The 13,300-nt window shown below is 32.5% G+C and overlaps 1 protein-coding gene and 1 non-coding gene across 2 annotated transcripts; both read right to left on the reverse strand.

Annotated features, from left to right (window-relative positions):
* Nucleotides 1-198: 198 nt before the first annotated feature.
* On the reverse strand, nt 199-11,245 carry LOC144850461 (FYVE and coiled-coil domain-containing protein 1-like). The gene is made up of 17 exons (XM_078707749.1): nt 11,154-11,245; nt 10,655-10,774; nt 9,534-9,646; nt 9,328-9,434; nt 8,757-8,976; nt 5,843-8,314; nt 5,555-5,695; nt 5,142-5,213; nt 4,924-4,971; nt 4,697-4,815; nt 4,207-4,294; nt 3,818-3,942; nt 3,306-3,551; nt 2,762-2,935; nt 2,166-2,322; nt 1,766-1,929; nt 199-1,365 (listed from the first exon to the last, which is right to left on the reverse strand). The coding sequence occupies exons 1-17, from the start codon at nt 11,200-11,202 to the stop codon at nt 1,305-1,307; spliced, it is 4,476 nt and encodes a 1,491-aa protein (XP_078563875.1). The 5' UTR covers nt 11,203-11,245; the 3' UTR covers nt 199-1,304.
* Nucleotides 10,047-10,185, reverse strand: LOC144854293 (U4 spliceosomal RNA). Its single transcript, XR_013614559.1, has one exon. It is a non-coding gene; the product is annotated as a U4 spliceosomal RNA (small nuclear RNA).
* Nucleotides 11,246-13,300: the final 2,055 nt, after the last annotated feature.

A 13,300-nucleotide genomic window follows, 5' to 3' on the forward strand; every position in this document is an offset into this window, starting at 1 on the left:
ACTCAACTCGGTTACAAACTGTAAAGGTACGAAACCACACAATGAATACTGAGGCCTATATTTTAATATTTCAGTTTTATTTTATAATTACCGTATTTAATAATTAGGTATATACATATACAATATTTCTACATAAGCTAAATATAATAGTTTTCATTTCTTTGATTTATTTATTGAAATAAGTGAATACACAAGTACTTGAGAAAAGATAACTTTTTATTTTATGTCCTGATTAATAATAATATGCTAAATTTGAAAAAAAGAGAATGCATGAAGCATTAAACAATTATGATACAACAAAAATCCATTACTTTACAATTCATGAACACAATCTGAGCTCAAACGTGAAGAGCACAAGTAGGCCTATAATTAACATTTCAAAATACTGAGTAAGATTTTTAATAATTTTGTATTAATATTTACAGTAGTACTGTAGGCCGCCTACAGTAAGTTGAACAAACAAAACATGTCACTTATATTATCCTTTTAGAGATAAATGACGGGATTCAAACTTCATTAAAATACGAAAACTGGAAGAACCTAGAGTCCTGAGAGTGAAAGGCAATGATCAATGGCAAATCAACCTGCTTAATGAACACGATGCTACATAACTTGAGCCACCATTGTAATCATAGAACTATTTTATTCTTTTATTCTAGGCTGGATAGTTAATTATGCATTCTTAAGCTTGGTTCTCACTAGGATGCAACGCAAACGAGTTGACCAATCACTATCGCTTGTGATTGATCAAATCCCTTACGTTGCGTTACGTCACTATGTTGCGTCTCTAGTGGGAACCAAGCATAAGCCTCATCTGGCTATGAACAAAAAATACAGGGCCACTAATTGAATGATTTTTTAACCATTTTACTATCTACTGGCCTACCCCCGAAAAAATGTAAAAATCAGAAAACTTAATTCAGATGTGTTTATTGAATTAAAACATGGTCACTTATTTACTGTCTGTTTATAAAGTCATATGATGTTGAACAGCCAATCAGTGCATTATATTGGATGAATATACAATACAAATTCCGAGATTTGAAAGCAAACATTTTAACCCGCATAGTGTTAAATATTAGATATCATCATGGACAACTGAATAAAAATGTGTTGTGTTGGACTATAGTGCAAGGCTGTAGTGAAAGGTTAAAAACAGACAAGGCAAAGATGCTTTAAATATAATTGTTAATATAAAATGATTGATGATCTGTGCTGTGGAATTTAATTAGGGTTGGTGTTGAAAATTAGAAATTTCAGACGAGGCACAGTCATGCTGGCTACAGCCCTGTAGTGAGTGAGGTTTAGTATGTTGCTTCATTTGTTTTAACTTGTAAACGATACTTGACAATCTTGCCCGTAAATCTGTAAAGAGAGGAATAAACACATTATTAAACTACCGTAAGTCACTATTTAAAAATGAAGTAATAAGGACAATACATATTTTATACCATACATAAAAATACTTAACATTGTCAATAGGAAATAAGACAATAGGCTATACATTTGTCTATAGTTACAATATTTGTGTGTTTTATTTTTATGTTTTATGTAAAAGGGTTCTGCAAAAACTGAATTGTAAACTTCTTTATGCAGGATCCTTGCCATCAATTATATCCTGTAATTGTAATGTTATAAACGATGACTAAATAAATGTGAATAAATAAAATGAATGAATGTATAGGAAAGACATGTACAGTACAGTATTCATATACAGTATACATTGTTGTTCTAGTTATTTCTTGTATACAATTACTGTACTAACCGTGAGAAGGAGTTGTCAAAGACTAGAGTGTACGTTCCAGCCTGTTTGGTGGTCAGTTCACCCTGAATAGCTTCACGATGAGAATTGCACCGACATAGTGGAATCAGCTCCTCTATAGCAGCACCCTCTGACATGCCTTGAAACAGGACAGCAAAAGCGACACTCTGAAAAAACAAACAAAACAAGATGTGAAAATACAACTAGACTAATGATGTAGGTCTTGGGCGTTTTCGACATATTTGAATGCCTGTTTTTTCCTCTGGACACTGCTCAGGAGCCCCTGGGTTTAGTCAGTGAGCACTCATAGCCGTTACGCCACTACCGGACCAGTACCGTACCCATTGCTGATATGACATTATTTTCAGTTGAACTGAGAAGTATTATATTATCAGTGGTTTACCTTTGGACTTGAAGTAAACTCCCACAAAATGCTCACTCCAGGTTCGTCCACCATTATGGGGATTCCGTGACCAACTCCGGCATCAATGTCAAGTTCAATGAACTCATCAGAGTTTTCCTCAATATTTGCTACTGTTTTTGTATCCCACATTATCAAACTGCAAGATACAAAGTAAAAATTAGTGTTGTAACTCACTTTCAACTCCACTTCCTAAGCCTCAAATTAGACTCAGTTTATAAGCATGATAAATTATAAAATAGTTCATCCATCCTGTAATTGGAGAGTTACTCACTGTTGGATGCGTATGAAAAAAAATAAATAAATAAAAAAGTAAACAAAATAATATACTGGTTTTACTTATTTATCTGCTTCTTATACAATTTGGTTGAATTGCAGTAGGTTGGCTGTACTATTGCCTATCGTTCGTTTCTACTGCAGTTAAGCTCTGTCTACACTATCAACTACTTTGACAAAAAAGTGTAATGTGCCCAAATATGGTAGTGATATTGCAAAATATGGTAGTGATATGATATCATCACATCACATTTTGTTGTCACATAAAGTTTGATAGTGTAGACAGAGCTTTAGAATTGTACCTTTCTTCGTTAACTGTTCTTGTCTGTGTTTCATCATCATCATCAATAACTCTAATCACGCTGATTTCATCCTCACTTATGATTGAGAATTCATCTCCAGAAGCCTTGGTAGGAGTGCCTGATGGGGACCTCTGTAGCAATGGTGAATTGTGAACATTCTGAATGTGTTGATCACTGTAAATAAATATTGGAAGATATTGATTATTATTCAAAAAATAATTATCAAGGGGAGGATCGAGATGGTAGGGCTAGGAGTGCACACTCTCTCCTTTTGACAACTGAAAATATACTTCTTTTTTTCTGTTTTTGACAGACTATTAATACTATATGTTAGAGCTATGCCCCCTCCCTTAAAAAATTCGGGATCTGCCTCTATCAATACAAAACTTGCAACCAGTTTATATACAAATAATAAAGTTCCCATTACATTGTATTTGTTGTTTTCTTTTGTTTCTGATATGTATGTAATACTTATATCGAAATTGAAAAAAAATTGAACTAAAGTTTCCATATATACATAGTTGGGTTTGTATTGGCCACACACCTTGTGAGAAGACTGCCTCCAATCTCACTCTCAGTCGGTGACTGTTCTTGGTTCTGAGGTGAATAGTTAGACCTGGCTAAATTATCTTGATAAACTTCTTGTTCACTATAAGGCTTTGTATCTTCTTCACCATCGTCATCGTCGTCGCTCTGGACCAATAGGGATATGCTATTTGAACTTGGCCCATCAGTCTCCTTGTTATGTTCATGTTTTATAAAACACAGCTCGCAAACTCGAACCTTTTTACTATAAAAAAACCAAACAACAAGAATAATTTTGTATTCCTGTTACTAGTAGTAGGCATACATTTTAAAGCTCTGTCTACACTACAAAAAGTGTGATGTTCCCAAATATGGTAGTGATATACCCAAATATGGTGATATCATTGTGACCATATATGGGCAGGAGTAGTATATTTCGCCCCATTATTATTTCATTTGTATTTTCGGCAGAATAAATATTACAGAAACAAAATATAAAACTAAACAAAATGATTAATAATATAAGCTTACTTGCTAGAAGATGACATCACAAAATTATTAGAGCACTTGTTGCAAAAGATGCGTCCACAAAGTCTGCAATGATGGCGCCGTACTGTCAGACCAAACTCTGCGTCACATTGCATACAATTAAGAACCTACAAAACATAATGAATATTAATTAACATACTGGTTCATGTGTAAGCCCATCTAGAGGCAGTATGGTTATTACAGAATTAACACATGCATTACTTTGTAAAGCTCTGTCAACACTATCAAACTTTATGTGACAAAAAAAGTGTGATGCACCCAAATATGGTAGTGATATGCTCAAATATGGTAGTGATATGACATCATCATGTCACATCACATTTTTTTGTCACATAAAGTTTGATAGTGTAGACAGAGCTTAAGTAACTTACATCCTTGTCTTCTAGCCAACGTTCAGATGCTTTTTGTTTCAACATGTAATCTAGTTTCTCTGTTCTCTGCCATAGTGTATCCTTTTCTCTAAATTCAAAAACAAAACCTTTCATTACAAAATCACTCCAAAATAAGGACTTTTGTGCATATGAATGAATAAAAAAATACCCAGCCAGCTCACTTACTTAAACTTGAAAATTGGTGAGTGGGCAACTAACTTAAGCTTGTTCTCTCAAGTAAAGTAACTCAGAAATGATTACAGTCAACTCTCCCAACCTTGGGCTGGCGAAATATGTCTGTTTTTCCGGAAAGTCTGGTATTCGGAATGTGTTTTTAATGGTAAAAATGAATTGGGGACTGATTGGACTTCAATAAAAGTCTGGTATTGGGAGAGTTTCCAGTTTTCAGAGAGTACGGTATTGGAAGAGTTGACTGTACTGTATTACTGGGTTTTATGGTACAAGTATATTTAAATAAAAGCTTTAAAACCTGAGTAGCTTGATAAGTCTTTTCTTCAAATCTCTATTATCAGTGGTGAGCTGTGTTATGTTTGCTTCCAATTTCACCTCCCTGTCTGTTTTGTCATCACGAAGAACTTCAAAATCATGCTGTAAAGTTGTTAACATAACATTATTATACAGTTCATACATCTTATAAAACATTTATATTTGATAATAAACGTACAAATATAATTAAAATCAGAATATGATACTTACCTGGAGGTTTGCTGCAGTAGATTTCTCCTGCTCCAGTAATCGGCTTAACTGTGTTTATGGAGAAACAAAGTAAACGGTAGTAGTTTTTTTGTTTGTCAACGAACTAAAGTCAATGTGTTTTCAATTTAGGAGGAGCCTATATGCACTATGACCCTAGCCTGGAGTCACAGTATATGATTCTTAATAGCATGACAGAATGAAATGTTTACATCACATACCTCTTCAGACTTAGTAACCGTCGCCTCTAGTTCTTCTTTACAACACACTATCTTGTGGTTTGCAACAGTAAGCTGTCAAGGAATATTTCATAATTAAAGAAAATTGTGTGATTGTGCAGAGAAGAGGACAATTGCATTGTGGGTACTGGTGATGTATAACAATGTAAATGTGCAGAGAAGAGGACAATTGCATTGTGGGTACTTGTAAAATGTGATGGATATTAGGTTTGAACAAGTGGGGAAATGGTTAATATATAGTGGGGAGAGAAGAGGACAATTGCATTGTGGGTACTGGTAAAAGGTGATGGATATTAGGTCTGAGCAAGTGGGGAAATGATTAATATAAAGTGGGGAGAAGAGGAAAGGTAGAGCCAAATATAGTAGTCTATGTTATTATCTACTGATTGTTATACCTCTTCTGCTTGTTGAAGCCGTCCTTCTTCAAGCTGTCTCCTAACGGTTTCTAGATCAGTCTCAAGGTTGATGACAACTTTTTCTTGTTCTTGTTCCTTTGCTTTCAATCTGATGATGATTTCTTCTTGTTCTTTGTGTTCCTAATATAAAAACCATTCATTTGACTAATACTGATAGATTAATTTATACGTAATTTTACTTTCTATAGATCAAAGATTCCGAAATAAAAGATTGAATTGAATTAGATAATTAAGTACATCTAAGTATGAATACAAAATTTCGTTTACCTTCTGGGTGTCTTCAAATTTCATGACATCAGTGCTGGCTTGGAACCTGATGGCACTTAGCTGCTCTGTCAGACTTTCTAGTTCACCTTTCAAACTTGTACACTCAGATGTTTTATCTGCAAGTTCGGTACTAACACTTTCAAGCGATGTTTTTGTTTCTGCATTCTCTTGACTGAAGAATTCAAGGCTATCATGCAAACCTTTTATTTCTACAGCTTTCTCATCGATAGTTTTACTGTCTGCAACAGCAGAATCGCTCCACTTCAACAATGCTTCTTCATTTTCAGTTTTTGCCGTTTCTAAAAGTTGTGTAAGCTCCAATATTTCTGCATTTAATGTATCGTTTTTATCTTTTATTTCATTTCGCTCTTTTACCAACATTTCTGTTTTCTCCGCTAATTCATTAATTTCTTTTTCCGAAGTTTCTTTCAACTCTTTTAATTCGGACTCAAAAGTAGCTTTCTCCTTTTCCAATGCCATCATGTCTCCATCCATTTTTTCTTTTTCTTCACTGATGGAAATAAACTGGGCTTGTAACATATCAAACTGTTCTCGAAGAAAGGCCAATTTATCTTCATGTTCTTTTTGTAACGTTTCTTTGCATATTTCAAACTTGTCTTGATTTCCTGCAGTGTCTTCTTGCACTTGAATGACTTCTTCTAACGTCTCTTGGATTTCTCTCGTAGTAGCCGATTCCTTCTCCAGAGACTTCTCCATCACTTCTAAGTTTTTTTCCAATTCATCTTTCTTTTGAATTAGGGTTTGAACTTGATCTTTAAGATCAGAAATTGATTGTTCTCTATTAGTTAAAATCTGCACCAATTCTTGTTTTTCTGCTTCAATCGTACTCAACATTTCTGCAATGGTTTTCAGTTCATTTTGAGTTTTCTCCTCAGATTCCGTCTGATCCAGAAGCTCTTTATCCTTCTCTTGAAGATGGCAAGAAAGAGTTTCCTCTTTTTTAACAAGATTATCGCAGTCATTTCTAAGAATGATATTTTCTGTTTGTAACTTTGTCAGTTCCTCTTCCTGAAGGCACAACTCCTTCTTCTGATCTTCAACTGTACTTTGCAAGTTTGAAATGGCACTTTCCTGAGAATCAAACTTCTTGTTAAATTCTTGAACTTGGTCTAAAAGATGTTCAACTTCTTCAGTTTTGTTTTTTAAAAGTTTTTCAAAGTGAGAACACTGAGATTTTTCAACAAGGATAGCATTATTACTTGCTTGTAGGTTGTCTTTAAGTGTCTTCTTTTCTAAGACAATGTTCTGCAATCGTTCTTCAATATTGTTTGGTTCTTCTCTACCATCTACTCTATCCTTATTATCATCCTCTGACATCTTATCATCTACATTTGAATCTATCTGACTGAAAATGGTTTTTAAATTTAGAAGTTGTTCTTTTAGTTCTTTAACTTGGATTTCTGTTTGAATGACTTTGCTGGCAAGATCTTCCTTTGAAGCTTTTAATTCACATCTTTCAGTTGAAAGCGTTTCCTTTTCCTGTTTAACATTTTCCAAATCCTTAGACAAGGAACATATGGTTGTCTCCTTTATAGACAGGGAACTGTTTGTTTCCTCAAGTTTCTTTTCCAATTCTTGTTTAGACTTTTCCAGGATTTCAATCTTTTCTATTTGTCTTCTATAATTGTATTCTAATTCATTGTTTTTTGTGTTTAGATTTGATACAGAAGCAGATTCTTCTGATAACCTTTGTTCTAGAAGTTCTACTTTTCGAGAAAGTTCTTCTTTTGTGCCTTTTAAATTTAGATTTTCTGTTTCTACATCATTAACTCTTGATAAAAGTTCATGCACCTTAGTTGCAGAATCAAAATGACTGGATACTGTCACATTCTTTTCTTCAACCATTCCTTCCATTTTTGATAAAAGTCCAATATTTTTAACTTCAAAATTTGCAAGTTTTGATTCTAAATCTGTGATGTTTTCATTCTTTTTCGATACCAACGTATTCAAAGATTCCTGATCTTGTGTTAGGCTGGTCACCTGTAATCTCAGACTACCAATAAGCATGTCCTGTTCGGCAATTTGTGACTGAAATTCAACTTCACTTTTAGAAAAATATTTCTCACGACTTTCATGCTGTTTGTTTAAACATTCGATCCTGTCGCACAAATCTGTTTTAATCTGTTCTGCTTCTTTTAATCTTGTCTGAAATTCTAAATTAATTTGATTAATTTGTTCACCTTTTTTCTGCGATTCCATTTCAGATTTCTCTAGCTTGTACAACGTGTCTTGTTTAAATCGTTCAGCGTCTTCTTGAAACCTGCTCAACCTCTCTTCAGTTTCCAAAGCGAGTTTATGCAAATCTTCATTTTCAGTTTCCATGGATAGGATTTGTTGGCGAAGCTGTCTGTTGATTTCCTCACATTCTTGGAAATCTTTATGAAGCTGGGAATAATAATCTGCCTTGGAAGAGTCTTCTGGGACACTGGTGCTCATGATCTCACTTGTAGCCTAAACAAAATAACAACAAAATGGTCACTATGTACTCTATTATGTGTATTTTACAGGTACCTTCATATTCTGGTTAAACATAATAATATAATTAATACTACCATCTGTTTAATGCAATTTTGCAAACCTATGAATGTATTATTCATTATTCATTATCATTATTTTCTCTCAAACTATAAATTATATCAATATCTTTATTATTGTTAATTTTTTAACCTTGGAATTCATTTTATCCAAATTCAATCAGGTTGTACGGTGGTAATTTTATCACTTAACTCATTTGTATTTAAATTATTTGTACTGTTTTATGTATGTAACTGTTTTTATAAGCTCTGTGTTTTAAGTATTGTAATTTGTCAATGCCAAAGCAAAGCAAATTTCCAAAATTTATTGGACGAATAAATATATATCTTATATATCTTTAGTTTTTGAGAAAACAAACCTGAGAGCTAAGACTGTTCATGCTAGTAGTCCTAATGGGCAGTTGCCACATCTGAGAGCCGTGGCTGAAAGTCTTTCTGGCAAATGTCGGCCACGCAGCATCAAGATCATTTCCCGTTGGTGACAAATCAAATTGTACCTCATTCAGATCATAAAAGTCATTTATCAACAATGATGACAGTTTTGGATTCATGAGAAGTGATTTCGGTGAGTACCAATCACTAGGAATATAAAAAATATACTTAAAATTACTTTTAAAAAACTTACATTTACTCATTATATGTACATATATTGTTTATTTTATTTTTTTATTTCATACGCATCCAATAGCGAGTAACTCGCCAATTACAGGATGGATAAACTATTTTATAATTTATCGTGCTTTTAAACTAAGTCTCATTTGAAGCTTAGGGAGTGGAGTTAAAAGAGTTGTGAGTAACTACCCTGGCACTAGGTCAGGAACGAACCCTGGAACTTTGGATTGGAAGGCAAGCATGTTAACCACCAAGTCACAGCTCCACTATCATTATGGTAGATAATGAAGGTTTATAGTAGATCCTTAAAAATTATACCTTGTAACTTTTCTCTTGGATAAGCATTGTTGAAATGTGTCAGCTAGTCGTTGATGTACAAGGCAGTAACGAATAAAAGCACGCCCTCTCCCAAGAGATGTACGAACCTGAAATTAGTTAAAATATCACAATAGCAGCCTGTAAACTGTAAAAAATACATACAGATTAAAATAATATAATTTTAAAACGGAAAATGTAGATAGTACCTCTGACATTGCTTTAACAAATTTGATGCCATCATTCAGGCCTTTGGTCTTGCTGAGACATTCAACATAATAATCCCAGTATTCTTTTTTTGATCCCATCAACGAATAACGAACTGAAAAATAATAAGTAATCATCAATAAACTAAACGCAAATAATATCCTCACAAAAAAAGACTTGAAGATGTATTGTCCCCCAAAAACATGAAGATGAATAAAAAATACTTTAAATAGGCTATTTCGCAGTTTTAATAAAGCTTCACTTATAAAAGAACAAAATAAATGGTTACACTCAACCAAAAAACTATTTTTTCCTTTGAATTACAGTTTTTTCATGTCAACAATTTTTTAGATCCAATTTGTGGTCAATGTGAATAACTATTACAAAATAATTTAAAAAAAATAATTGTTCAGGGGGACAATACATCTTTAACATTCTCCAAAACAACAAACACTGTTAATAATTAACATAAGATATTATATTATTAGTTCTGTTTTTATCATAGTTTATTATGGGCTCCGTGGAGACCATCAAAAATTGCACAGGGATGGTGTTTCACATCTTCTGTGCGGGGTATTGGGATAAGTTTTCAACTAGCAATAATCACGCCTCGGATAAACCTCATTGGCTATGATATCGCCTCTGCGCAAAGATGCCTAACAAACTGTAGAAAGTGTACTATGTACAGCCGAACCATTCTCTGCACATTGGTGTCATAAAATGTACCAACAACATATTCTTCTATTATTGTCTCATATAATTGGTGATTTAATATCATTATTATTTAAAATCCATTGAAAATTTTAATTAACAAAAGTGTATTATCTTAAATCAATAATTTATATTACTATTATTTTAATGAAAACTTAATTTTACCTACTTATGAATATTCAATAAGAGTGTTTTGTCAATAGAGGGCGCTATGACAATTTACTGCAATATCAGCTTTTTTGTTATTCCTAATTCAAGGACAATATAAAAATATTAATTATAATACTATGTTATGGTTGAATTAAAATATCTGGTGTTAGGTTCAAATCCTGTAACAGTCTTTGCACTGAAACACTTTGAACAGAAGAAGTACACAAATAATATTTTAAACTGTTATTAAATTAAAACTCACTTTTAAATTCGCCCTGCATAAGATACTCCAAACGTGAACAAAACTTTTGTAACGTGACCGAGTCATCCGTAATTGGATATCTATTCTCATCAAATTCATTCTTTAACTCTTTAACGCAACCTGTGAATTTATGGTATATAATATTCATTTTATGGTATTTTTAAGATAAAAAAATTAAAATATGCAGTATATTTTATCAAATTTAGTTTAGCTTAGTTATTTATAATACTGGTCTTATTTTCAATATTTATGCAATGAAAGTTATAAATATAAGTTAATAATCAACTAAAGTTCTGTCTATACTATCAAACTTTATCTGACACAAAAAAATGATGTCATATCAGGTATATTTGGGCATGTCACTACCAATATAATTGGGCACACTTTTTTGTCAAACTAGTTTGATAGTGTAGACAGAGCTTTAGAAAAAACTTTGTTCAGAGTAAATTAAAATTCTATTAAATGTGTAAATTAAATAATTATAAACTGGATTTCATACTTCGTAGATCCTGCACTACTTTTGGTACTTGGTGGTCCTGTGCGGCCATTTTTTACTTCATTAGAAACGAGTTTGGAAAAAGCAGGCAATCAGACTTTCTTCACTAATTACATGTTCATAATAATCTGTAAGCATATAATTTAAAATTAAGCAAGATCGTTATTTACAATGCAATTGTTACACAAGTTCTACCAGCCAGCATCTTTTAATGCAAACAGTATCACTGATTCAATATAAATTAAATATTAATGAATTATTAATTACTGCTGAAAAAATAGCCAATCTATGTTTTGATAAATGTTAATTTTAATATGATCATAATTATGATATACCTAAATTATAATTCATTAAAAAAAAGTGTATTGATGTAACGCATCTGGTTTTAAATCATAATTATCAGAACATCATAATTAATTATTAAATATTTTTCTTTGATAATAATATATTTGTATTTGTTTTGAGATTGATTGATGAAAACAAAAAAATGCCTATTAATAAATAATTATACAGTACAAACAACCTCTAGTAGTCTAGAAGGCTCTAGTTGCAGAATATTCGCTCAAAGCAGCCTACTATAAGGCTAAAAAGCACACATAGCATGGAGTAAAGTTTACTCCATGCACATAGTAAGCAGCCTACACTCTGAAATCTCTCGAATCAGGGACTGCTCGAATCAGCCCAGCTGGGTCTCTATTATTTAGGCCAGGTTTGGCCTGGGATTGGCCTGGATCTAGTGGCCTGACACGCGCCTACATAATCCATCATCAGACCAAGTGTAAACTAAAATGGGCCTAGGACTAATGAACTACATCTAACGGATACAATTGGTGGTTTAACTAACTTATGAATGTAAATAAACAATTTCGGATATAATATTTACGTGATTTGTGAATGTTAGTAGAAGGAAAACAGCATAAATCGGATGTTTTGAATTCGACGCGAGATAAACATCATCAATAATGGTTCGCGTATTACTGATGGTCATGTGATGTCCCGAGGATGGGTGGGTTGTTTGTGTACAATGATTGACAGATATATTTGTACAACGAAGCTACATACACACCAACGATTGGATCATAGAGGTCCAGTCGGGGGTACAGTATACAATTAGTAATTATAATATAATAGTAATTATTAATTTATACCTCCATGATTCGATGGAGGCATACATCATGATCGTCAGCTAATAATTTATTTATTCACTAAGTTATAAATAAATGTAATTGTTCCCAAAACAAACAAAAAATTAATAGCGCCTAGAGGCCACTTTGTAGATTGAATAAATGGTTAATTTTTCTTTTTCTTTTGCTCAAAACAAATTGAACATTAGACTATATGATTTATACAGTTAATTCACCAAAAAACCAATTTTCCCTCTTTTAATTACAGTTGCACCATGAGTAAACTAAACTTGTTTTTCAATTCAATTTTTGGGCAAAGTTAATATTAAACTATTATATGATTAAAATGGCCTATTCAACAAAAAATGTCACAAAAAATTATTTCTTCAGGAGGAAAATATCTTAGTATAGTACTTTGTATACTTGTTTGTTCACAAAAAAATGTCTACAATTTTCAAGTTTAAATTATCATAGGAATTTTTTCCTCAAATATTGTATACCTATCATATACGTCTGTACTAACAGGCCATGCTTATTGGTTTTCAAGAAATGGTGAAACTTTATTAATGATGTCACATTGTTTTATTGTGCTAACTGCTGGGGTGAAATCATCATAGAACCACGCTTTTGGTCCAAATTTTAATTTTGCCTTGAAAATGATGTCTGACTTGATTGTACAAAAATAAGCATCTAATATAATACTGTATTTACAAATAAATAATGACAATAAAGGCTATTTTATTAAAAATCAAGTTTAATGTTAAAAAGAACAACTCCCTGGAGGTGCTACAACAACTGCATTCTAGTCTACCACTCAACATTAAGAAAATATATATTCATAGCAACAATGAACATGTTGCAGAATAAAAGATGTATATGTACAGTTTAGTTATCCAATCTACATTTCTATACAAGACTCCCCAAGTCACCATTATTATATAAAAACATTATTTAAAGCAGGTTAATCTTACAATACTGTTATGGAATCAAAAGCAAGTTAAGGTGTCCACTCAATTGCACTAATAT

This window comes from Antedon bifida, chromosome 1 (genome assembly GCF_963402885.1).
Source record: "Antedon bifida chromosome 1, ecAntBifi1.1, whole genome shotgun sequence".
Classification (NCBI taxonomy): Eukaryota; Metazoa; Echinodermata; class Crinoidea; order Comatulida; family Antedonidae; genus Antedon; species Antedon bifida.